This window comes from Echeneis naucrates, chromosome 7 (assembly GCF_900963305.1).
Source record: "Echeneis naucrates chromosome 7, fEcheNa1.1, whole genome shotgun sequence".
Lineage (NCBI taxonomy): Eukaryota > Metazoa > Chordata > Actinopteri > Carangiformes > Echeneidae > Echeneis > Echeneis naucrates.
In genome coordinates this window covers 9,576,180-9,603,996 of record NC_042517.1, presented here as the reverse complement: position 1 = coordinate 9,603,996, position 27,817 = coordinate 9,576,180, and the positions used below count along the sequence as shown (strand labels likewise).

Below are 27,817 nucleotides of genomic sequence, written 5' to 3'. Positions count from 1 at the left end.
TGGCAAAAATTACTCTGAAGCATCGTCTTGTGAATTTAATCATTCTTATCTTTTTAACAAAGTCATCATCTGAACAATAAAATCATAACATTTAACATCATTCCTATTTGAGTCATAAATCTTTGAATATGTTACAAAATTATATTTCAATATTGTAAACACAACAAAATGCAAAAACAAAAACAAAAACCCTGACAAAGCAAAGTTGGACAGGGGAATGTGACTTTATGTCTCCAAAGAATATACATTTCAGCAAACTGTTTGGATGGGCTGCAATGAGCGAGCTGTAGACCATTACATGAGAACTCAAACTGAACAGTTAAGTGACTGTGGATGACTTGAAATGTCTATGCCAAACACGTGCAATTGTATTACTTGGAAAGCAATAGCAAATCTTTTCAGAACTAATAAGACTGTCAATTGGGATATTTCAATTTCATATTATCTTTTTATTCTGAGGCTAATCATTTATTTTAGAACATACATCTAATTTGTGCAGACACATTCACTTCAGTGGTTACTCTCCATGAGAGGACAAATTTTGAAGTTTATATCTTTATTGTTGTCAGAAGAAAAATGTTTGTAGTCACCAAATTGTCACATTTGCTAAAGAGAAGTGCTTAATTATTTCAACAGTGCGATTTGTAAAATTCACGTCAGCATCCATTTTGAGTAAGTGTATTTTGAGGGAATTTCTCAAAATTTGGGTTGACGTTTTGAAATTCCCTTTGATGTGACAGAATCACATTCTCTCCCCAAAATATATACTTAGACAAAAGTTTTACTTTTATTCTTTGTACAACATACCTAACTGAGGCTTCATTCACATTACTTCATGGGACATAGTTCAAATCGGGTAAAAGTCTGTGTGGATGCAGTCACAATCATTTCCATTGTATTCACAATATTACCAAGCTTGTGGGTTTAGGTATGACATTATCACTTGAGTTATCCTACATATAGTCAGCCTGAAGGCTGCGATTATTGAATCTTTGGGCATTTTTAGATGTTCCTTCTTGTCTATCTAATTTAAAAAATCATTATCAGTGCTTTTTAAGATGTTATTGAAACAAATACAAGGTAAGGTCTGGGTGACATACTTAGTTGATGCATGTAATGCATGTAAATATATAATGTGCTAAGCAGCTATTGTTCTTAAAGTAAACATGAAAAATGGAATAATAAGAGAAGGGAATGTTTTAAGCAAAGGTCTCATTAAACATTAAAAACACCAAAACCATAAATCCAATATCCTTCATATATACATGACGTGCTGATGTTCTTTCAAAACTGACTTCACATTTTTAGTAAGAATTTTTGGGGTCTTCACATGATTTCTCAATTACTCACACAGCAAACTGGAAAACTGTCAATATTGATGTTAGGATTACCACTCCCAGTTTACCTTGAAAAATGTTCATGTGTTTTGAAAATGAGCTTATTCAGGTGCAGTCAAAATAAGATTAATATGTATGATTTTGCAAACCCATAAGTCAATCTCAAGGTAAATGGGCAGTATTCATGAAAATTTGGTTCAAAAGCAAATGTGTAAATACAACAAAGTACACAACCGTTACAGGCGTAACAAAATACAAAGTGAGTTTAAGTTGTAAGTGCAAAAACAAGTGAAAAAAAAGAAAAAACACCACCTTAACAGCTACCTCCAACCAATTCTTTGAGCATTTCATAATAAACAACATCAAACAGCAAAAACATGATGTGTGAATGTTCACTTCATTTAAAAACAGTTTATTTGTGTTAGTGCTGGGCCTGTGAAAGGTCAACAACAGGACTACTCAAACTTTTCACCAGCCTAAAAACTAAGTGAGCATTAGGCCCATTCAGAAAATATGTCCAAAACAACCAAGGACATTTGGCAGAATTTATACTCATGGGTGGTGGGTATAGTAAAGCAGAGTAGTGGCACAAGTAAAATGGTCAATAATTCACCAATATTCAAGTGGCTTTCATTATGATAACAACCTTGATAATAATGCTGACTTTATGGAGGAAAGTCTTTGTTTTTAGGTGGAGCCTACAGAATCCGAGTGAAAGGTGATGTATCCCAGAGAGGATGCCGAGGGTGTGCTTACAAAACTGTTTGTGCTTCCTTTACTGTTGGCCTTGCTCAGCTGCTGTTGGTGCACCCAGTCAGCTGCAGCTCCCCCACCTGTCCTGGGCCTGTGGGCAGACTGCCCTTCAGTCTGCTGGCTGACTTCGGCCTGGTCCTTCCCATCCTGCAGGCACTCCCAGTAACCTTTACCACAAGCCCCAGGGCTCCTCTTCCCGCCACGTGTGTCTGGTTTCGGGGACCCCTCAGGCGAGGCCCCTCGACTACTGCACCTCTTGTGTTCAGAGAGCCGCCGGAGCGCGTGAGGCTCCCGCTCGAAGTCTGTGAGCGGGAAGTGAGGCAGGATGACGGCAGGTCCGTACACGTGAGGAACCAGTGAGATCGTGGACGTGCGGCGCGGACTCTTTCTGGGACTCGGCAGCGGCGTCTCGTCGATAAAGTTTATCACCTCGTCTCGACTGAAACACCGCAGTTCGTCCTCGTAGACCTCCCCGCCACAAACCACACGTGGCAGGTGCTTGAGAGAGTGCATACTATCCTCAGAGCGCCGCCGCTTGCGATGTGGGTGGCGGTGATGGTGGCTCTCCTCGTGGCAGGAGACCAGGCTGCTCCTGCGCCTCTCGTGGCGCGGTAAGGTGGAGCTGTACTGGGCACTCACTATCATGTCCTCTGTGGAGCCCCATCGATGGAGATATGAGGGGATCCGGTCGCTGGTCCACATGTCTGTTTCGTCGTGGGAGTATCTTCTTGTAGGGGGCACCTGGACGGAAGACACAGACCCAGACCAAACCCTTCAGTGTCTAAATGACTGACCGCCTTCCACCTAGTTCTCCATCTAGCCTGCACTTTGAATAATGGAGCATAACATCATTATTACAGACTGCAACTCACCTACGTTATCAGTTATAAAGATAGTACATGTAGGCTTTATCAAAGTTATGTGACTATGACTGGCACTGAAAATTTTCTGATAAGATTGATTTTCATCCAGTAAGCAGGAACCCCAATGATCTGTGTTCTGCAAATATTTGGGTTGATGACCTTTAGCTCAGAGGAAATCTCTTTGTCATGTTTCCTCTAAAGAAAATTTGTTCATTTTACAATACAGCCTGCCTTTGATAGCTGCACTATTTAAAATCCTACGTTTCATGGAAAAGGTTTTTGTTCAAGATGTTAAATGCAACTTTATAGTTGTTTTTTTTTTAAGTTCAATTAACCCCTCAGAGGTGAATCTTAACATACATGACAGACATCAACAGGGTTATAATTACACTAGTGTCCACCTCTATTATTTGGAGATGAGACTGTGAAGGTTGATAGTTTCCTACATGTTATACTCACATTCCATTCTGTTCTGACAACTATGCAAGAGAGAGAGGGTTTGTCAAGGTGATGTCAAGAGCCTCAAGACTGATATCAGCCTGCCGCCCTGCGGTGGCTTTTAGTAGATGCAGAGAAATGAGACAGCAGACGATACAGTAGCAGTGAGACTGTAAAAGAGGAGGGCTAGACAGCAGAGGGCAGCAAAAGCATTGGAATGGATGAACGCAGGACAGCTTAGCAGGATGGAGGGAGACACACAGACAGGCAAAGAGACACTCACACAGGCCAATAAAGCCAAAGACTTTATTCTGCTATGAAATCACTTGAGAAGTGCCAGAGAGATTCTCAAATGGAGTTGCTACTCATTAATGACTTGAAGGGTTTTGTTGATTCATAGTCTAACTACTGTAGACCTCAAACCCTCCAGCAGCAACCAAAATTGTGTCATTGTTCAGCCAGTCAACCTGCAACTGAAAAAATGCACCTCAATTGTTTCACAATCACACATTCAAGCAAGAAGTAACAGTTAAATTTTACTTAGCAAACAAAGGAGTCTGATGCCATGGTGTACTGGACACAAAAACATGAAGGTGGAGAATGTAATGAAGTGACAGCTACTGTATACATCTCTGTTTCAAAGTCAAAAGTAATGGTTTATTGGTTTTGGAATTGTCCATTACAATGATGAATATCTGGGGTGTTACACCAATTTAAGATTTTTTTTTCAATATATATTTGGAAATGTAAGCTTTGTGGGCTTCAGGCTCATTAACAGAGAAAAGTGAAGCCCTTGCAACGTTGTTTGACAAAGATGACACAGTGTTAAGATGAATTGTTAAGGTTAATATTGTGAGGGCCGTATCAGTTTCCTCTAAAGTTACATATCCTCACCACAGTCCTCCAGGTCAAGTCCAACAAGATTTGTATTGTTATCACATTTCTGATCAGTAATTTTCATTCATATTCATTCAAGGTCTTGTTCTGGACCAGAATTGAAATCTTTAATAGTTAAAATGAAAACAAAGGCAAAAATAGGATTATGCTGTATTGCCCTAGAAGGCTGTGCGTTAGAACAAGCTTTGGTGTTAATGCAGGCTGAAAAGAAGCATTTGACAGCTCTGCACTCTGAGATGAATGCTGGATCAAATGGGCACAATGCTTTTTGGGTAGAACATGAGCAGATATTTGTAGCGCTTTCCTGAAACCTCAAGGAATTCCTGAAATGTAAAAGGTAAGTCAGTTACTAAGCTCTTAGCATCTCACAAAAGAAAAAAGTGGCTAGGACATACTTGTTGATATAAGAAGCACGTCTAATGTTGATGGGACTGCCGATGGTCATATTTACCAAACATTGGTCAGCCAGAGTGTATTTTTGATTCACGTAAAAAGGACAAAAATCAGTGGCATATCTGGGACAGATAGCATTACAAAATGCAAGATGCAAGATATTATTAAGGCCCACAAGGCCATTTCATCATGCACATTAGCAATGTAAATATAGCTCAATTGATCAAGTAAAGCAAATGAAGAAAATCAATAAAATATACCTGCAAATACTGCATTTTATCTTCCTGTTGTTCCCTCAATGGATACCCTTGCAGAACCCCCCTTTCTAAGGTTGAGAACTCATACTTGGCATTACGGTCTATCATCACGATTTCAGGCGCCGAGCTATAGTCATATGGTCTGTCATATATTAAGTCGACATGAATTCCTCCATCTTGGCTGTTTTCTGCAAAGTGCAGAAAAGCACGAACGTCAGGATTAGAGAGCAACGGACTCAATACACAAGACAGACAGACAGACAGACGAATAGATAAAGAGACAAGTTCAATTGTTCTCTGTTTTGTTAAATTTTGTTACGAGCCTCCTCAGGAAAATAAGATTTAGATTTAGAAACGTATACAAAAATCACAGATATTTAATTTAAATGTTCAGAGAGGAATGAAAAAGTCCCAGAATTCAGAAATCGTGCCAATAGTTGAAGAAGCTAAGAAAGGTACAGGGCTTAAATTCTGAACAACAAAAGCACACAGTTTCAAGTGTTCCTGGTGTATAAATACCCATCTACTAAGTTTATTTTCCTAATTACTGCACTCATGTTCATTCAAGATCAATTGGAGATGGGTGTAAAATGCTGATCTTAAAGAAAATGTAGGCCAAAAGATGGAAGATGAAAGTGGCTATTTGCACAGGCAGCTTGGCATGCAAGTCAGTGGCTTTGGAAAAACAGGAAACAATCCTTATACATACAACTGTGATGAGTTATACATGGCAAGCCCTCTGTAAAAAAGCAGAGAACTAGTAGTGTTAATTATCACACCGAATATTGACTGCACTGTGTTTCTTGTGGCTCCTGCTGGACAGTGAGCATTTACTGGGAAAGGTGTCAAGAGGGAGAGGATCAAAAGGTTTGGAGGGTGAGGAACAGGAGAGAAGGGGTTCATGTTGGGGTCAGTTTAAACAGTGCCAATAGAGAAAAAGTCTGATGGTTCATACATTAGTTTGCATCAATAATTAAGAATTATGGACCCAGTCCACGAACCTTTCTATGATTATCATGTGACCTAATTTTGGGACCAAATTTTGCTGACGTGTCTGTGATTCCTTGTGAAATGTTTTTAATTTAGGAATACATCAAATATTTCCGTGATGAAAGATGGAAGTCTTCAACCACTTTGTTCTATTTCTGCCTCAAAATACACAGTAAATTGTTCATTTAGTCACTATGGCCTGACCACTAAATGGGAGTGCTCAAATAAATCACACAAACAAAAAGTAAATTAAAACAAAACAAAACCAATAAATAAATAAACATATATATGAGAAAAGTTCATCAATTCTTTTACAGTTCTCGGCTGTATCCCTTTGTGACTTGAGGGAAATATGACCATCATAATGTAATGAAAATGCATTTCGGCGTTCCCGACAAATAAATGGCGAACCATTTATTTTATCATTGTTTCGTGCCAGGGCATTTCAGAGGAAGATTGCCCAGATTAAATGCACTCAAGTGAAAAAGGACAGAGTGCTGCAAGGTAAATATGTCCTTTGTCCAGCAGTATTCTTTTCCTTTCTTTATTTCCATCAATCTCTTAGCATGGTAAGCAAAACATTTTATTAAGTAAACACCATGTACAAAAACAGAAGACTATATTTTGTATGAAAACTTATATTACACAGACACTTGTCACTTCAGTTTCATCTCCTGACCACGAAGGTCACATGATAGGTCACATGATAACGTCTGACCACTGATTTTAGACCTCAAACAAAAACAAAATACAATGCAAGTAGTAAAGATCTCCCACACACACATCTATATCTTCAAAAGGTTACATTATACCTTTACCAATTTCCAATGTTTTGACATGTACAGATTTGTTGTTATTTTCTGGGTAGACAATATATTGCGGTCCAGTTTGATATACTTAAGCTAATTCAGATCAAGGATTTGGGACAAGCCAGAATCCATACAAATAATGAGGTGGCATCACCATTTCTGTGTCTTTTTGCTTGTTTTTGATTGATCTGCCTGAATAAAGACTGAGAGAATACAATTGCATGGTTTAGTATTTAGAACAAGCGAAGCAGTGACAGAGGGTCAGGATGTACAGCTGGAGTTATCTAGAGTCAAGGAGCAATTTAAATAATGAGCTAGCTCCCAGGAATATAGTATCACCCAAAGTTGCGTAAAAACATCCACAGAAATTCTTAAAGCATCTCTTGGTCGTCTCTGTCCAGAGACGTACTGCTGTAATTGTGCAGACATGTCACATGCAATATCACAGATATTAATCATGTTCTTAAAGTTGAACTCCTGTGATCGGATGGTCATTTTCAGACGCTGCTGTGAATGTGCAGTAATTCACAGACAAGATTCAGCAGATTTATCTTGTCACAAACCATCGGCAGTGGTTCATTTCTCATCATTTTATGAGGTCGTATTTTAATTGAATTTTAAAATCTGATGCATTAAAGAATGTCTCAAATGCCAATTCCCAAATAGATGCAAGTAAATGCACCTCTCTGGATTGTATATCACAGAGATCACATTACACTGTACCTCAAAGACCAGCGGGGAAGATTGTATCCAACATCACGCTACAAAGCAAAGGTTTTATTTTAGCTTGACATAAATCTTTGTTTCCTTCCTGGAGCATTTCTACCCTTAAAAGTCCAAGTACAACTGCTCCCTAAGATAGACTCAAGAACCAGACAAAAGAGTTCCGGTTGATGAGTCATATTTGTCAGTGCAATTCCTATAGCCAAAGACAGACCAAGAGATTTAACAACCTAATTTTCTGTTTCCTAGAGCTGAATTCACAGTCATGCTTAGTGTTTGATTGTCAGTAAGGCTTTGAACCAAATTATCTGCAACATATTGTGCCGTTCTGTGGAACAACACAAAAACCTACCAAATTATCTTTGGGGCCCCCTTGTCCACACAGAGCAATGAATAATGCAAACCATACCTACTTTTACTGACACACACTGAACTTACTGAGGAAATAGGAATCAGTCAGATCATCGGGTGAAGAGGAGGAAAAAAGGAGTCAGGAATGGGGTTGGGGGTTGGGGGGGGCACCTGAAAATGACTTACCCTCATCTGCATCGTCGTTGGACATGATAGCAACACACTTCTCCCACACCATGCGGATGTCAGCCCTATATCGATCACAAGCCCAGAGAAACATGGGCAGCAGGATGGACTGGGCAATGGAGCACCACAGCACACACAACACCATCCAGTTGTAGGAGCGGTCGAACTTCAGACTGGCAAAACTCACCACCTGCATCGTGTCAGAAGACGGTTGGAGAAAGCCACTTTTACGTTAAAACACACAAAGACAAACTTCAGTTGTAGCAAAATGGTTTGGACTGACAGGCAGTAATGAGAAGAAGTCAGGATCACAAAGCTAATGAATGCTGAATAAGTTCTCTACCTGCACGTGAACTACAAACATTTTGTCAGGCATTTGCATTTTAGAAGGTGGCAACAATAAAAATTGCCAACACATCGAGAGACTGAAACACGGCGGCAGTTTTTTGATTTTCGGAGCTCTTATATGTATTGAATATCAGCAGATTTCCTGGTTTCACGAGACAAAAAGAAATAATACTGACTCTAATGGCAACGTGGAAATGAATCTGCTGTGTGTAACTGAGTCAGAGTAGATTCTGTTATATCATATATTGGATAAACCTTTTTAAAGATAATATTCTGTACAATATTATAGTATAGTACATTCCTAGCCAATTAGGCTATCAAATTACTTTTTCGGATACTTTTAGAATATGAGATAGGAGTTAAGATAATTCAAATTCTGCAAACCTTCCAGACATTCATTTGATGCCATTAATTATAGTTCAAATTCAGCCTTATCCAGAATAAAACTTTAAATTAAACAGCTAGTACTTTAACTGCAGTTCTTTTATCACTTTCATGAATAAATTAATTGCTATAGAGAGTGAAAGATTAGAATTCAGGTTGGACAATCCAGGCAATCCAAAAAAAAAAAAAACAAACAAACAAAAAACCCAACAACCACCAAAAAACCAAACAGATTTCCCAATGTTGGATCTTTCTGCAATAGGATTCTGTACACTTCACCAAAATCACAAAATTTTCAGAACTGTAATCAGTATACTAGAGTTTCTGATGAAACAAGAGCAGCATGTGAATGATCTTATGACATATTATAGTTGTTGTCTTTTGCTTATTCTGTAAAACTGGTTTCATTCAGCGTGTCTGCTCAGGACAGACGATGGCCAACCAGAGCCACAGTGGACTGATCACCATATCACAGTTGTATTGATCTCTCTCCCTGTTGTTCTCTCTTGCCCTGGCAGCAAAACAACCAGCACCACTGAAAATGAATATCCGTGCCTGACATACAACTAACAGAATTGTTTTGTTTTTTTTTTAAGTCACACTAAATGATCTAGATTTGCAGCAAAATTAAATGTATAACTCCCCGGTTGAGGGTCCCCCAACAGGTTTTGTGCAAGTTAATTCTTTTTTTGCATAATCCTCTTGACAGATATAGTTTTGGGAACTACAGTCCTACTGATCTATTACCCCACCACTTCAGTGGGATCTTTGTATTGATAAAAAATAATTATTTATGAAAACAGACTGAGTATACCTCCACAATGATTCCTTACTTTTCAAATTTTTTCATAGTTACACCTCACACATCAACTTTATCAGATGTTTTGAGGATGAGCCACTGCATGGGAACTGCACTTCCTGGAGGATGTGGCTACATCTTCCTTTCTTTCCCCTCTAAACTTCTTCAGGCTCTCTGCGCTGGACAACTGGCCATGAAGATGTCTCTACCTCTCCTAGTTGTTGGTGCCTCAGTTCAAACGTTATGGCTCTGGAACTCTGCCCCCCTCTGTGAATTGATCTATTTCAATGTCACATGTGAGCAGTATGCTTGATTTTGTCTTTTGTAAATTTGTATCATCCTTTTCCAAGGACCTTTTCATGAGGGAGGCCAGTTGTTGTGGCTCACGATCTTCCAAAATCATATTCTTTATTGATGTTTCTTTGGTCCCTGATATTCTTTCCTCATCCACATTAATGACCATAATACAGAGAGTGCTTTACTGCTGAGCAGACAAATTTGGGATTTGTGGCATAGGGTGATATCAGTACAATATGGCTTGAGATGTGATACGTATTGACATCATGGGTGATTTCCGGTATTGACTAAAACAACTGTGAATCCTCTGCAGCACATTTAAAGACTAAATTAAAGGCATCTGTGGGCTGTCACACCTCAGGGGCTCCAGCAGGAGGCTGGTTAATGCAGGCGTGTGCCACCACAATTATCAGACATTGTACAAAAGTATCAGCATGGGGTGTGTGGCAGCAGGATGTTTTGTATGCTACTGTATGCTAGACAGCAATCTCACAAAACTCACAATCGTCTCAGTGAAGCATCATGAAAGCATTAATTATTTTCTCATCTTGTTTAAAGTGGGTGATCACAGCATTGGTCTGCGGGTCAAAGTCGAACCCTGGGACCTATTGATGCATGTCACGCCCCCCCCACTTCCTGTTGGCCTCCAAGCCACTTACTGGCGTTGGAAGAAAAGCATAAAAGCCCAAAATAATGTAATAAAGTGCGTGTGGTTATTTCTCCTGGAGAAGTACATCCAATTGGAAAACATGGCATCCCCTGGTGCCATAGGGTGGCACCCATAAATATAACAAATAAACTCTGGGAGAGTTCAGACAATGCCTCCCAAAACTCTAAACTTCAAATTTTATATTGGCTTTAGTAGCCATGGGCCAGCACTGCTTCAAAATATTTCTGACTGTGCTGATGTGCTGCTGAGTGGCATCACCTCATTCTCAGTTGCTAGTGTTTCTCTTATTTACAAGTTAAGATCTATGCTAAGATCCCCTTTTGCCCCCCCGCCCCATTACATGACAATTACTTTCAATTAATCTGCTAATTACTTTCTCAATTAACTGCTCCACTGCCTATAAATCATCTATCAGAGAATTCCTGTCTTTGGTATCATGACCGAAAACATCTAATCCTTACATGTGAGAATCTGGAACCAGCAAATATATTACAATTTGGCTTAAATATTTAGAATCTATTTTTTAATTAACTGCAGATTAATTTGCTGACAATTTAATTAATTTACTGGTTGATTAATTAATCAAATAATGGATGGAGCTCTAGAAGTCAGTTATATCTCATTAACCTCTTCATTCATTTGTGCACTCGGCCACAGGACCATGTCTTAGTGCAGGGAAAAGTTACCTCAGTTCAGCCATGACACCTTTTCCATCCACATATTAAAAACACATTACACTGTGATCCTGGCAAATTTAGATTCTAACTTGTTGTATCTTACAAGTGGTGGTGTCATACATGTGCTGCAGCATACTAAACTAAAGGTTTCCTTTATATAGTCCATGAAATAATAATAGTATCGATGAGAGCATGGGATCAAATGACTATTATGAACCTTATTATCAGTCTCTTTGGTGTCATTTCTAGTTTGACCAAGATTACTATGTGTGCTGAAATACCGGTTTCGAAACATATTTTTGATTTCCATTATCACTCATAAAAAAAAATAAAAATAAAAAAATAAAAATCACTCTCCATCTACCAAAAATGATTTATAGACTAAATTCTAAAATATGGGCATTTAAATTATGGTCATATATATGATGAGTCAGTGATCCTAACTATTTTTTTCACAAGAGCCAGATTGGCAGAGCAAAGTCGAGGGGAAAGCCAAAGATTTTACTCGGAACACCTGACGTTTCACTGCTCATCCCCTCTCTTCAGCGTCTTCATGTTGATTTGCATTTGCTGCTTCCTCAGACTCTTTATCCTCGCTGTTCGTTACAATGCTGTGTGTCTGTCCGCCCGGTTTTTGCCCCTTTAAAATTAGAAATCGATCAATTTTGCGCCTGCATCTCACTGCACAGTCACCAAGTGTGAGGGTGTTGTAGACAATGCCGTAAGCGCTCCAAGTTGCCAGGTTTGACAGTGAAAGGAGAAGTATAATGCAGATGTTTGTAGTGCAGTGTTCAGTGAATATTTATGTAGCACATAAAAAAATCAGTGTGTATCTATGGTTTCCCAACAGTGGTGATTCTCTTCTGTTCTCATCTATCAGTCATCAGTATTTTTCAGTACAACACCACACGACTGAAAACAACTTTATATGTTCATTTGTTTTTGTGTTACAGCTTTCATGCATTTAAATAGCTTATTATACCAGGCCATAAAGATTGCAAACAGACCTTTTGTTGCTTCTGTCATGGCACCGGAAATATGAACCTTTCATCAGCACTGCTCTACGTTCTCTGTTCTGCACACTCAAAACAGGATGTTATTTTCGAAGTAATTTATCTTTTCAGACAAACTCTTTGAACGTCCAGCTTGTAAGACAAGCTCCTCTGATCCTGAACTTTAACAGGTCAGTATATGTTTTCTGACATATTTTCAGGATCAGTGACAACACAGATTATATATGAAGAAATACAGCATATGTTATTCATGTTGAATGCTGAAATCCATTCATAATTATGAATATTAATATTAATTCATAATTCATAAAAAGTTCATTTCAGTTTGGAATATTTTTGCCTGACAAACAGCAACTGTGGTGACTCAAGACCAGTCAGCTATCACTGCTGTGTAAACACCTATTACTTAATAACGACGTTCACTCAATGTCTGTATCTTTATTCACATTCAGTTTTTGTAGAAACTACATCATACAAACATCGCCCCCAAATATCATCTCATCAAACACTATGAACGCATGTTCCTTGCTATGAAGCAAGAGAATTTTTGAGGATGACAAGATTGATAAGAGTGGAAAAGACACCAAAGAAGCAATCACAGAAATTAATTTGTCAGCTTATTAAAAGGGAGACTTTTTGTTTAATGGAGACAGTAACGTATTTAGTATTAGTTAATCAATATGATTTAGTATTAATTAATCAATACGATGTGCTAGGGCTAGCTTTGACAAAGCTTGCTGTACTCCCCATTGCTTAAACATGAACATGGGCTGTTTACTGGAACAAAAAAGGGCGAAGATCTTCTCCTTATGGAAAGGACCAGATGATGGTGACTGGGTTTTGTGATGACACGATTGTTGATTTATCTTCATCTCAAACAATGAGCCTTGAAGTTTCTATCAACTCACAATTCTCTGTAGACAACCTGTGAACCTGTGACTTGTTAAAAAATGAATGAATTTGCAAACCAAATGGCGATCCCTTTCCCCAGGAAGTAAAGGGGAGTCACAGTCTGTTTTTCAAGTCTGGATTTCCCCAAAACACAACACACTCCAGTATTAAAGTGTAACCTCTGACTGGGACAACAGTTCAGGGTCAGGTCTGTGACCTACACACATTATGTCCCAGGCCAGGACAAATTAGTCTGTTGGGGATTTTACAAAGTGTTCTGAGCCTCATGATCTTGATATCATCATCATTGCCACTGTTATTTGCCAGACTTTATCAGCAGTTTGCCCCTTTTCCAAGAGACATACTAGACACTTCGTAAAGACACACATACCACCCATACACATATAGTCACATATAGGCCTACATGAACATTTCAGTTCATGTAAATAATAAAACTGTGGTATGGTGACAGGGTCTCCAGTGGATAAATGCCAACCTCAAACACTTACAGCTGTGTTGAACATTTGATCTGTTGGCCAATTAGACCATGCCCAAGGCAGTACTTCATTAATACAATACTAATATTTAAACAATGGATTTGAACCAGCCCTATCAGCAGCTGCCTGTTTAGACAGTGGACTCACCAGGATGGGGAAGCCAGTCAGAAAGTCGTAGATGAAGACGATGCCACTGATCAGGTAGGTAATCTGCAGCGATGTCTTCAGAGGCTCTGATCCATCGATGGACGATCTGCGCTTCCCCTGGGCATCCTCCACAACTATGGTGGGGACATTGAATTTGTTCTTGTCTGCATTGTGGCCTGCCTGAATGGAGAAGGTCTGGAAGAGGGCAATACCAATGCAGATCACACCCATGGCCACGCTGCCGCCGATTAGCAGCAGAAAGCACACGCCAAAGCCCAGGCCAATCTCTGTCACAATGAATCTGCAGTCAGAGGTGTAGAAGCGGTTGAATGGGTCATGCCAGCCCACTGCTGGAAGGGTGGACAGGATGAAGGACACCATCCAGATGCCCATCACTGTGTGCACTGCCTGCTTCTTGGTGTTACTCAACCTGAAAGCAGAACCATAGTTTTCAGTGTAAAATAGGTTGATTTGCCCCTTAGATATTTAAGTCACATTGGTTTTGGCATTTTTCATGTAGATCTTGAAAACCGATACTGGAGTTGAATGGAGGGAAATCAATTGTTTGCTGATGGCAAAAGATTGCTTTTTACAATCCCTCGGCCTATTTGTCATCTAGGTCTATTTCAGTGTGAAGGGATTTCTATTTCCTCTCACCTCCAAGTAATTGTTACAGTTGAGCAATTTGCTGAATGTTCGCACGTCCTCTAGCTGTGTGGCATTTTTCAAGGTTTGCAACGCCACACGTACATCTAAAAATATGGCATGAAGTGACTGCTGTTCTTATTGCCAGAGCTTGACAAAAGACTGTGCTATCCTGCTAAATGTGAAAGTAGTGAGGAGGTGTTCAATGCATTGGCAACAAAGCATACACCGAAGCTACTGAGTCTTACCTATTTAGTAAAGCATCTGCAAATAGGCCCCACTGAAAGTGATATTTGTTTATTTGTTTCAATTGTGGTTATGAAGGAAGACAGTGAATGTCCGTTGTCTGAGAGCAAAATTTTGGCAGGAAGCCCACTCTGTCTTCCTCCAGAGAACTAGGCATGGTGCCTATCATCTTCTTCCTCTCATTAAAATCCTCTGAGGAGATCTGGATAGATATAGCATATATGCCTCACACTCACACAGAGGGATCCTCCATCTTTGCATTATGGCTTTGTGCAAAGACAAGTGGGTCTTGTTGTCACTGTGAGTAATAATGCTAGCCTTTCCTGAATGTGCCTGAGGTGCAAATGATGGGGAGGTTACGTCACCAAGCTGCTTGAATCTATTACCAGAGAAAGAGCGTTGCGAGGGAAAATGCTCCTAAGATATAGTGAGCACAGGGTGATGAGAACAGCTGCCAAAGTACAAGGCTGGAATTCATAATTCAGGCTTTCAGTGTGTGTTAGTGTCAGAGGCAAGGCAGCCGTGCTGGGTTAACAGCGCAAATGTGGAGTGATTAAATCAAAGATGAACAGCAAATACTTGGTGCGTCACCTGAGTTGCCACTGTACTGTATTGTTTAAAGTGACTTGAAAACATATAGATGAGCTGGTGAGACGAAAGTCAGTCTTCCTAACCAGGAGATGAGGCAGTACAGACAGATGAGTAAGATGAGTAACCAAAGAGAAAGTCATTCGTGTAAATCCTGATATTTCTATGTGGGTGACAGCCAATAGTAACAGCTCCACAAGCAATATAGATAGTAAGATCTAGCATATATTTAAAAGTTTGCATATCTTGCTTGAATGTCTGCTTATCTGCACAGACCTGCAAAACTGGCCAAGCTGACTCTAGGCTGAGCATCTGCAGACATGATGCCACAGGAAGTACAATAGCGCTTTGTTTTTCAGAAAGAAAGGGAGAGCGGTGCACCAGAATACTGATTCTCACCATATTTACCACAGCAACAGTTTCTGCACCATTTCAATATCACACGATTGCTTCTTTGTACTCAGCAGATATGAATGCTATTTTTACATTTGCACAATCTGCTTTTGACACTGTATTTGCTCTAGAAATGCATTCATCTGCAAATGATTGTTCTGCGCCTGATGACCAGAAAATAGCCACAAATAACAGCTGGACTGCAACAAACCAAGACCTCTGGCATGTGCTTCAATGTTAGATTTTCCGAAGATACACAAATTACAACTTGCATATTGATGGATGTCGAGGTATTTCTGTGCAGCTAACATTATAAATTATGATTGCAGACGTGAATCTAAAAATGTAGAAGTCAAACCAATCCAAATGAATGTTATAATCATTCTTGATAATTATATGAAAAAGTAAGATCATTCATAATAGTTTTTTGTAACTGTCCATGTCAAAGCAACAGATTCCCAAAGCATTGGATATTAACAAGAAGAAGAATGGTGACCGTTGTTTAATGATCATTAGCACAGCTCATGTTAAAGCAGTTCTGTTGCATCCGTGAATACTGACAGAAATAGCATCAAAATCTTGGTTCAAAGGAAGCAGCAGCACCGCTCAGAACATCTGATAATGTGTGAACAGCAGATGTGGGAGCCTAACCACACAAAAATTGTGTTACTGCAGCGGGGTTCTGATTGTTAACGTGAGGCGAACCTGATCTTGATTATTCAGTGTTACTTTGTAAAAACACTTGGTGTGAGGAGGCAGATAAAGCCAGAAGCTGGAGTTGGCAGCTGCTTAGTCTAGGAGATTTTACACGGTATTACCCCAAATAACTGAAACTGGCAGATGTGTTGGCAGGAGGCAGATTTCTCCTGATGGAGAACCTCCCTCTCAAAAACTGTTGTCAGCAGTCAAACAAGTGACAGTTAAGGAAGATGACCAAATTTGCACCTGACATGTGAAAATTTTGTTTTCCTAGGTGTCTTCGGTAGATTTTGTGTTTATGACTGTTTTTTTTTTTTTTTTAAACAACAAATTATACAGCAAAACAAGTACCATGAAATGAAATGAGCAGATTCACCTTCAGGTATTATTTCACAAAACATAATACATATTTGTCACTTTCGTCTTACTGTAGCTCCAGGAGCATGGAGATGAAATGTAGTTTCTATATAAACATTCTTAATCTTTGGAGGAATTCACAGTTAAAAAAAAAAAAAACACCCCAAGAAATCTCAAGAGAAAGAAATCTAAAGCCAAAATGATCTCAACTGCGAAGATACCTCGCTATACAACACAAAAGGTACATTTAGAATGTGTCTGAAATCCCCCTTTAAAAATGGTACCACCTCTGTCAAGAGTGTAATCGGGACAGACACACAAAGATCATTCTCGTAACAACAGAATCTAACTATCTTACCTGTAGTTTACAGGCCAGCGCACCATCCACATCCGGTGATAAGACAGCGAGGTGACGGAGAAGCATGTGACCAAAGTGAGAGTGTAGAAGGTGGAGACAAAAACCTTGCACAGCCCCTCGTTCCACTCATAGCTGGAGTGTTGACGGCGCAGCATTATGACACAGTACATGGTAATAGGGATGGCCATGTTTAGGATGTGCGTGCCCGCCAACGTACAGATGAGGAACTCCAGCGGCTTCCACTTTTTTTGCTTGGCACTGACACTAAGGATGCTCCAAGTATTGGCCAGGATGGACACCCCTGAGCAGACCAGCCAAGGCAATGTGTTGGCATTGATGACCTCATCCTTCATGGTGGTTACCTCATCCACCATTTTGGACTGGGGCAGGGTGGAGCCTCTGGCGCTTCAAGGAACTGTTGGTAAGATCAGGTACACGCCAGGAGAAGGACGAGGAGGTGATGGGCATGAGGGGAAGCAGGGCAGCGGACAAGGCAGGCATCCTAACTGGGTGGGCGTGCACTCTCCATGGGCTGGCCACAACAAAGAAAGCACATAGTGGTGCGTCACAGTGCGATGTTAAAGGGGCAGTATGGCAGATCCCAGCCCTAACAAGAACATAGGACAAGAAAAGAATGAAAAGAGTAAGGCACAGTGATTAGAGAAAGGGAGTGAGGATAGAGGGAAAAAATAAAATTAACATTGATCCATTCGTCGTCTACCGCTTTTCTGTTTCCAGCTTCCAGAGTGCTGGAGCCAATCCCAGCTGACATTAGGCAAGGGCGGGGTACACCCTGGACAGCTTGCTAGTCCATCACAGGGCCAAAATAACATCAGTCAATCCAATCCGAAATAATGTTTAAACATCCATCCCTCATCCCAGGACATTACAGCAGTTTCACAGAAAAAATGCAATCAGAAGTGAGAACTACTCTTATGGTCATAAATAAACAAAATGCTATGGCTGATGAACAAAATAACAGAAACAATAAAATAAACCCAAGATTTGTTTCAAATGTGAAGACCACTGTAAATTGAACATCTTTTGGCCTTTGGGCTATTACTCACCAAATGATTAATTATAAATATATGAATCCATTGTGAGTTACAATGGTACTCATGGTGTTAGTATTGCATTGGTCCTGTTACAGAAGTGCTGATTTTATTCAACAGCATATCAGGAAGAGCTTTCTGGTGCTGACTTCATTGTCAAGTGTTTTCCACGTCAGTCAAAAAGGTCAATTCGTTATAATCCCACAGAGAATACTGACCCACTACACAGACTTGACATAAAGTCTCCACTCATTGTGTTTGTCTTCCTGCCTGCATCCTTACTGTTTTGGTTAACTGCCATCTCACTTCTAATTTCACTGGCAGCTACGGCCGGCAGTGAAAAACATCTAAAAAACTCTTCACGGTACTGATCCAAAGACTTTTTTTTTTTTTTTTTAAATAGGTAATATCGATGAATCTGTGTTACAATATGGTGATCAGCTTTTGGAATGTGTTCCCACTTGTTCACACTAACTATTTGTTAAGTAGCACTTTGTGGTGCTTATTTACAAAGTTTCACTTTATTAAAGGGCTTTCTGTTTTTTTTGTTTGTTTGTTTTCTTTCTCCTGGTCTCACTTTCCCTCTTTCTACAATAGACCTGTGAAAATGCTGATATCATTGAACAAACTCATATGTACCGTAGTCTTGTTCAGCAGTTATAAAAAGAACACACACACAAAAGCTTACAACTTTAGCTTTGTGACTTTACAACATAGCTGCAGCCAAGAAATCATTACAAGAGGATGACTTTGGTTCCCTCAGTGTGGGGTGAAAACTGCTTGGCAAAGCTAGAGCATGTTGTCACATCAATTTCCTGTCTTTTGGCTGGTCCAAACAGTGATGTGCTGCTGGCAAGACCCCTGAGAGGGGACACTGGAAATGACAAGAACGTCATCGTTACCCTGCTCTAAATTCCACTGATCTAATCCTCCCCTCTCACTCTTCCCTCCAATGGCATATAAACATCTCTCAGCCAATCTGATTCAGTCCTGCTGATACAACATCTGTATGCTCCTTCTGGCCAGTAGCCATATGAATTGAAAATACACCATGAAAAACTTTGAGCAACACCAATATGTCTCCAAGGAAAATCTGAAATGTAAAACCTGACTTCATACTTGAGTTAGGATAATTGTATGTCATCAACACACCTTGTAATGGAAAAGATGCCAGCTAGTGGTCCCTCCTGCATGGAAATCTTTTGTAAACTACCAACAGCTAACACCTTCACACCTATGATTTTATCGAGGGTCATATATTAGCATATATGATAAGCCCACTGACAATTTCCAGATTCCTTTTGATAGGTCTGTACAGTATTTTCCTGTTCTGTTTGTGTTCATTTATGGCAGAATTCCATATCATCCCAGCAAAAATTTGATTAAATCCAACATCCTCCAGCAGCACTTAACCAGGCCAAAAGCAGCTGATTAAAATGCAACACGATCTGCTCCACTGGCTTCAAAATATTTTTTATTCGCTGCACATTTTCTGATATCAGAAATGCAAAATGGTTAATTACTTTTACATTGTGGTAAACTCTGCAATAAAACCTCAGGTACGCTGATGATGCGCTGTTGTTCTCTTCCTGTTACAGGAAAAACCTAAGTATAACTGAAAATAAGGATAGTAATCGCCTGCTTGGGAAATGGACACCAGGAAACATTAGGAGTAAAAGAATATATGGCTCAGAAATTATAAAAAAACCAAAAACAAAACACACACACACACACACAAGGGGGTGATATTTCCTTTGGACTTTGCTGAACAGTATCTGACAATTATGGTCTTTTTTATTCTGATATATGCCATCAAAATGTGTGCAAGTCTGTTTGTGGAGTTTAATCTGCTGAAGATTTGAAATCCCCATGTGAGGTATCCTCTTTAATATATGTCTCCAGGCTTGAAGCCAAACAGCTCATTGTTTATTTTAGTAGAAGAGTGGCTGTAGCCTTTAGTGTGGAAAAACACATACTGTAAATACTGGCAGTAACAACCAAGAAGATTTTGTTTAGATGCAAAGTGAGTCTAAAGAGCACCCAGTAAAATTTCAGCAGTGGGTTCATTACAAGCCCTCATTAGTAAGTCTTCGAAGAATATGCAGAACAAATGCTCTGTTGTTTTACCATTTGTTTTTGTTTTAGGCTGAAGGAGTCTGGGTCATAATCAGCATCTTATTTGCATCTGCAAAGCACATAAACGTCTTCACAAGAAAAACTTGCTTCAGGTGGAATTCATGGACAGGAAGCTTTTTTCCCCAATGCTGAATGGTAAAACTGAAAAACAGATACTTACAAATATCATAAAAGCAATGTCACAACAGTTAAGTTGCAGTAGTTGGGTTACAGTGGTAGTTGTAGCACTGGTTTTAATTTAACAGACTTCTTTAAAAAAAAAAAAAAAGGAACTAACAGCTCAATCATCCACAATCCCCTTGGCCTTCGAGCCAAATGTGTCCTCTACACAAGGGAAATCAGCACCAACAATTACACACATGCTGTAAAGACTTTAGCTCCAACATCAAGATAGTGAATGTTAACAGCTGAACGGATTCATCGAGGTGTTCGTCGAGGAAGATGTGTCATGTATTTTTATAATTGCTGTTTGCACATACACACGCATATATTAACTATAATAAAATCAATTAATAAACTAAATTGCTTCAAATTAAATGTAATTGAGGAGACCTGATGTCTCCTCCTATATATTCCAGTGCTTCAATCCCAGTTTTTGTGTTTTAGTACAGACTTAGCAGAATTACCTTTTCATTACAAGGCACTGTGCAAATCTTTTAAAGGATGACAAAGTTATCACTTGCACATTCATTTTTTGAAGAAAGTCTTTTTCATTCTTCATATCAAACTATAATCAACTGGGATACACAGGGAGTGAGAAAAGGGTGGCTAGACAGATTTCTGCAGGCATGAGGACAGAGCCATCTGCTAAAACAAAGGCTAAAATGGATGACAGTGTGTCTGAATGAGATCAAACCAGTAAATACTCAGAACCTGTTTCAAAGAGCACAGTGAATTTCAGGCACAAACTAACCACATACATCGGTATAATGTCAGTCAGTGTGTTCGGCGTGATACAGAGTAAAAACCAGAATATGTATGTGTTGTTGACCCACATCTCTCAGCTTCAAATTTGCAGGAGCTGGATAGACGGCTGGAGTGGGCCCTTTTATAAACTCCCTGCTGACAGGTGTGATGCTTTGGGTCTTATTGCCAGACCAGTCACCCGTCCTTGGAGCTGTCAGAGAGGAAAATACTCTGGCCCAGGAGGCAGCACCATTTCCCCAGAGCACAACTTGTTTAACCTGTTTAATATTACATCTCCAGAGCTCACCCATGACAGGTGCTTAGTCTTAAACATTCATACTACAGAGCAGCCCAGTGATAATATATTCCTTTGCATTCATGTTCCTCTTTCATTCAACATCAAAAGCATCTAAAGTTACTTACTGTTTCTGTTCCTTAATCCTGGAAATACACTACTCACAGTAAGTTAGGGATACTGTTATTTACACCGTTTTGCTTACCTCAGTCCAAATGTTTCCAGGTGCTCAGTAATAACCCTCAAGATTACAAGATCAGAGTTAGTAAACTGTAATTGAGAGTTTTCAATGTTTCAAGCTTGAAATTGGAAGTAAAAAACATAAAAATGTGCTTACCAGGATATTTGAGCAGTGTGCTAAATGGTGAATGTGCAGTTTGACTGTGGTCACTGCTGAAGAACAGAGGTTTCTCTGCATTCACCTTAAATCTGAGCTTACTGTGCTCATCAGCAGGTTTGTGTTATCTCAAGTCGTTTGGACAACAATCTTGGTCCTGTATGTAGCTTACACTGGTGTGATGTGATAACCTGAAGCTGGAAGCATACAAATGCAGACTTTTAACTGAAACAGCAACACAACATGTGTCAAGTGGTTGAACTCTCAAAATGTAAAACACTTGCAGAAAAATGACAAATTGTTAATATGAATCTGGACATTATGTTATTTTGGCTGTGTGTGTGTTATTGGGTCGTGATTTGGATAAGACAAACACATTTAGTTGTGGTGCTTGCCTCTAACTCGACCAAGGTCAGCACAGAGCCATTTTGGCCGATGACTGAGCCAGGAAATGGTTATCAGCAAATAGTCTGTGACGGAAGTGGACACCATATTTTACAGACAATACTGGTATTAAAACATATCTCTATTCAAACGCTTAAAAAATGTTACAATTCAAAGGTTTTCTTCATTAATATAATTTTCTCAGAATTGTTGAATATCTGTATAGACAGTGAAGTGAATAAAATATGATGCAAAGCTGTTTTACTGAGTTTACATGTTGTGCATCGTGCCACCCTAACAGTGCAAAGAGAGAGCACTCCTTCTCCCTATAAAGGGATTACAGTGGCCCTCAGAGGCCAAAACACTATCAATCATACTAATCTCCAGTGCACACTCATTATGTAGTTATAAATGAGAGTCCCAAAGATGTTCGTCCTTGTGTGACAAATGAAAAACAAAAATGGATTTAACTCACTGTCCCCTCCAAAAAGGCCAAGTTAACTCTTACAATGTACCTCTTGCCATGAGGTGACCTTTGCGGTGCTGTTGGTTTAATATTTTTGTGAATTAGTGTTTTTGCAAGACAGGGAGAAGAGAAGAGAGTCAAGTCTTCCCTTTGGATTACCCTGAATTGAGTTTAATGTTGTATTGTGCAGGATTACTTTGTTGCAAAAACAAATAACAGAAACATTAAAAGGAAACAGGAAGATTACTGAAGTAAAAATCTTTTTTTTTTTTTTTTTAAACCCACTGACATTTTTTCCTTTCCAATACTGATTGACTGGTCATTACAAAAAGTGGCTCTACTGTATGATCTGCTTGGCCTACTTTACTGTCTATCAATTTTATTATATGTGGCTCCTTTTAAACTACCTTTTATACCCAACAAAAACCAAAAATGGGCCAGCATTTAATTAATTAAGATTGACAATGACATTTACAATGTCTTTCACTCTGCGCTCTATATCCAAAGGTGGAAGCAACGGTTTATAAAGCAGACAGTAAAGACCTGCTCAACTTCCAGCAAAAAAAATGCAGGTAGTCGTGTAGTTAGTACACATGCCATGTTATTGCAGCATCCCGGGTTCGACTCCGACCCGGGGACCCATGCTGCATGTCATTCCCTTCTCTTGCTTGCTGCTTTCGGTTGGCCTCTCTGCCACTTACTGTCTAGGCATTAAAAAAAAAAACAAAAAAAAAAAAACTTTCCCTCCACAGCCAAACGACCACAAATCCCAGCTGTTTTTATTTACATGTCATCTACAGGTCTTATGGTGTCACCAATAACTGATATGTCCTCATTATTGCTTCATCATATCAGTAGTTGGCAAAGTTGGTTCAGTCTATTGGAACCAGACTGGATCTCTTTTTGTGCATGTTGCATAGCAACTTGATCACTCCTGAAGAGAGCATTCAGTGAAAAAAGCATTATGTTTGGATCACACAGTCACAACAGTTACCCTTATAAGCATAAAAATAAAACACTTTCATTGAGAGATAGTGACATAACCCATTCTAAGACATAAAACTGACACTGATGCTCTCTGTCTGATAGCACTTGTACTACGGCAGGCCAAGAATTTACAAGAGCAACGTAATTCTTGCTGAATAGTGCCAAAAATCCAAGAATGATAATTACAATATAATTGCAAACTCAGCACAGAAAGGCCCCGGGCCTGGGAACCGAACCCATGACCTTCTCATTGTGAGGCAACAGCGGAAACCACCCAGCGATGCTGCCCTATTCCCTGTATAAAAATCAATGGAGTTTATTTATGAAGCCTCATCATCCAGCATCATGACTACACAAACATGTGGTTTCAATATCAAATGTCGCAGTTTTCAAGATCAGGCTTAAAACCTTCCTTTACGACAAAACCTACAGTTAAAAATTGAAGGTGTAATTACTCTCCCCCCCACCCCCGTGCATGTACATTACATCATTACATGTCTCTAACTTTGTCTCTTCCAGTAGTATGTGTTTTGTCCCTCCTGTCCCCGTCCTACAGGTGCTGAATCACCTCTGGTCCATGTTCTTTCTCAGCACCTGCTGCTGCAAGAGTTTCCTTTGGTTATCATTACACACTAAAACCCTCTTCCCTTTGTAACCTCTTCTTCTCCCCTGCTGCTAATATTTACTAGTGCACATTTAAAACTACCAGGTTGCAATCACTGTATGCCCAGTTCTGCCCGAAGTTTCTTCCTCTTACAAGAAGTTTTTCCTAGCCATTATTGGCAAGTGCTTGCTCTTGGAGAGATATGTTGGGATATGAGGTTAATTTGTCCAAATTGGTGAATGGATGAAAATACTCCTGGAATACATGCCGGGAAAATAAAAGTCACTCCAACTCTATTTGAATACCCAGATTTTTATATCTAACCAATAATTTTGCTCTGTCCTCACAGTGCAGAAAAAAGGCCAACAATCCTTTTCCTTTTTAAGTATCCATGTGCAGCAATATGAAACTAGACAGCTAAAATGAAAAAATATTCATACTGCTGTGGGGAAATATCCCTTCTGGCCTGCATGACGAGCTTGCAGCCTGCTCTGAAAACCAGCTCCTGTGTCAGCCCAACTGCACTTCAGTCTCTAAAGTTAACCAATAGCAGGTCCCTTCATAAAAAAAAAGAAAGTTCTCAATGGGCTCTATGACCTTGAGCTCTGACCTTTCTGTTAAGAGAAGTAACTAAGAACGATTCAATATTCTTTTGCTGTAGGGTACACATCAATACAACAAACTATATGCAATTCAATCTCTTCAATCAATAAGTTCACAACTGACAAGGAAACCACTTACTGTAAATGAAACAAATAATTGTCATAGCACCATGTCTAAAAATAACTTATATTTTACTTACTGATAAATCAGGCTTTCTTAAAAAGAAATAAAATGGTTATACCCTCTAAGTTTTGTAATATAAAAACCATAGTCTTACTATCAAGTTTGAAACCAGTGTGAAGGAAAAATGTAAACATCAGCTCCTCTATCTGGCGAAGAGGACAAAATGGGGCATGGCTCATGGCAAGACGTCAAGAACCTATCTCTTCCTTTTAGTTACTTTGGTGCTATTAAGTTTTTTGGTGTCCTTTCAGTGTTGTTTTGTTGTATGTTTGTTTAAATTAAGGGTGTTAGGTTAAATTAAGCAGTGAGTTTGAATGGAAAAAGGCATTTCAATGCATTCATTGTACAATGTGCTGCAATGTTCATGACAAAAAAAGCAAATCTACAATCTACAAAAAGCATCAGTCAGTCATTAATGAACTAAGTATTATCAGGGTATGTTGTCAAAAGGCTGTAAACCCTGATTCTTCTTGTGATCTCAAATATCAATCACAAAAGATTAAGTACCACTGATTAAATACTCATCAATTAATACCAACAGTATTTCACTCAGAGGAAATCTAAAACTCCAGCTCTTATTGGCTTTTACATTGCAGAGAAATTAAATGGAGTTTGCAGTGCTGCTCTTCACATTGAAAATAAAAAGGAAAACCATTACAACATCCTCAATGGATATTTGGTTCCACACATAAAAACATTTAAATTTTGATTGAATTTGGTGCGAGTGTGGTTTGATAATCTATTGAAAAGCTAAGTGAGTTCACACTCCATCATTTGAAAGAGAAAGTGCCTATTTTGCCCTGTGAGGATTCATCAACAAACTTCTACAAACATTGCTTTCTTAAACACTGAGGGCAGTCATTAGAAACACCAGGCTTCCAGCAATCATATGCAACACCTAATTTCCATAACTCATAAAGCTGCAGGAAACACCATAGATTAACAGCTGTGTCAACGGATGCCCTACCATAAGTTTACTGATAAGGTAAGATCCGTTAAAAGATCACAAGGCAGGATCCTGAATACTGTTTGATGTTCCAGATTTGGGTATTGCTATTAGCTGAGCCATAATCAGTAAGTAGTTGAATTTTCCATCACAAGTGTAACCTTAGAAGCACTCTTCCTGTTTATGTTAAGCTACCTCTAACTAAGAGCTGGACCACTTGCTGGGCACCATATGCCCGATTGTTTAGAGTTTATCTCAGAATCAGACAATTTTTAAGCTGATGGAACAATGGAACACTAACAAATGAAAAACAAAACAATTGATGAATTTCAAAACAATACAAGGGACTAATAATTTCTAAATGTGCTCTTTGTCATTAATGCCATGTTATTGTACAGTGCTGTCTTGGGAAAGGCGGACTGTTTTCAGTGTGTTGTGGGTAAATCAGAGCAGTGTGAACACAGGGTAATGCGGTCACAAAATGACAGAGCCAAATGTGTGACAAACAAAATGTCACATATGCCCTGTGAAACACTGAGATTTGTAGCGAGGCTTTGTGTTGAAGCAGCAACTGTCACATGTAGGCTATGGCACTCAGTCTGAGAAGTGAATGTCATAGATTGTCTCCCGTGGCTCCCCTCAGACTTATGAGTTCATATTGTTTCCATTATTAATATAACATTTAAAAGAATGGGAAGTCTCTTTTTATTTCCATGGGGTCCTGTGAAAAGATGCTGGTATTACACACAAGAGACATTTAAAGTGCAACTTCACCTTTTCTAAATGCCATGGTGTAAATTTGATATCTTAGTTTATTTTGATTTATGTCACAAGCTTGTGTCAACAAAATTTCTGGACAATGATTTTAAATAATTTGCTCTTAGGTCTCTGAAAATGAATTATTATATGCATGCTGAAAAATGATTTGATACAAAAAAAAAACTGATTCTTTTTATTAATTTGACCTTATTTGTGCCCAATATCTTTAGCACATCATTAGTCTTAATGGTACGGTATAAATTTAAAAACCAAACATGGAAGTTGTATTGCTAAATTCTACATACTAAGTATGCTTCTACTCATTTCATTTCATTTTCACGTTTACGAAGAAAATCAGCGAATCTCATTTTTGCATTTTCCTTTTCCAGATAAAGAAATAAGTGATGAATCTCTTTATGATATCTTGAAGACAACCCTCTTGTCCAAAAAAAAAAAACAACCAAAAACAAAAACTAAGAACTGACTCTACATTCAACACGAGGTGAGCTTGTCCCCTTGATGATGTGTGCAGTAACCCTGCACCTACCAGCTGTGTGATCACTGTCCTGCTCACACAACACAACACAACACAACACAAAGCAGCTCCTCACTTGTCTAAGTCAGTGGGACTGTGTGGTGTCTTTAATGGTTAGTGAGGCTTGTTGGCTCAGATGAGACCACAGCTCGGCTTCAGGACGCCACCTGTTTTTTGTTGTTTTCTTTTTGTTTAGTTTTTTGCCCCCCACCTGTCCTAATGAGCTGACCCCCGTCGGTCTGTCGGTATTACCGGCAGCTGTGTGGGACTCCTCTTACCTTCCCGGGGAGCTGCGGACTCCTATCGGCTCACGGCTCGGACAGCCGGCGGGGGAGGAGTGAGGTCTGCTCGGCGGTGTTTGGAGCGGCCTCCCGGCATTTACATCCAAAAAGAGAGCGGCGACCTGCTAAATGAAGGATGAGCCCGGAGCCCCCACATCACCACAGCTGTGTTGCTCTCCTGTCTTGTTGAAGGTGGAGGGGGGGGGCAAATTATCGACGTTGTTGGGTAAAATGTCACCTTGCTGACCGAGCGGCGGGCGGCAGGAGCGAAGAGTCCGGCTAATGAGAGCGGAAAGGCGGATCCGTTCTCCGGTTTTCGGCCGCCGACGAGTCGAGA

At 39.5% G+C, this 27,817-nt stretch overlaps 1 protein-coding gene across 1 annotated transcript; it reads right to left on the bottom strand.

The window, feature by feature from the left end:
* Window positions 1-79: 79 nt before the first annotated feature.
* Window positions 80-27,817, bottom strand: gpr153 (G protein-coupled receptor 153). The gene is made up of 6 exons (XM_029506662.1): window positions 27,478-27,817; window positions 17,007-17,613; window positions 13,721-14,150; window positions 7,998-8,187; window positions 4,942-5,126; window positions 80-2,831 (listed from the first exon to the last, which is right to left on the bottom strand). Exons 2-6 carry the CDS (start codon window positions 17,378-17,380, stop codon window positions 2,025-2,027), a joined length of 1,986 nt encoding a protein of 661 aa, XP_029362522.1. The 5' UTR covers window positions 17,381-17,613; window positions 27,478-27,817; the 3' UTR covers window positions 80-2,024.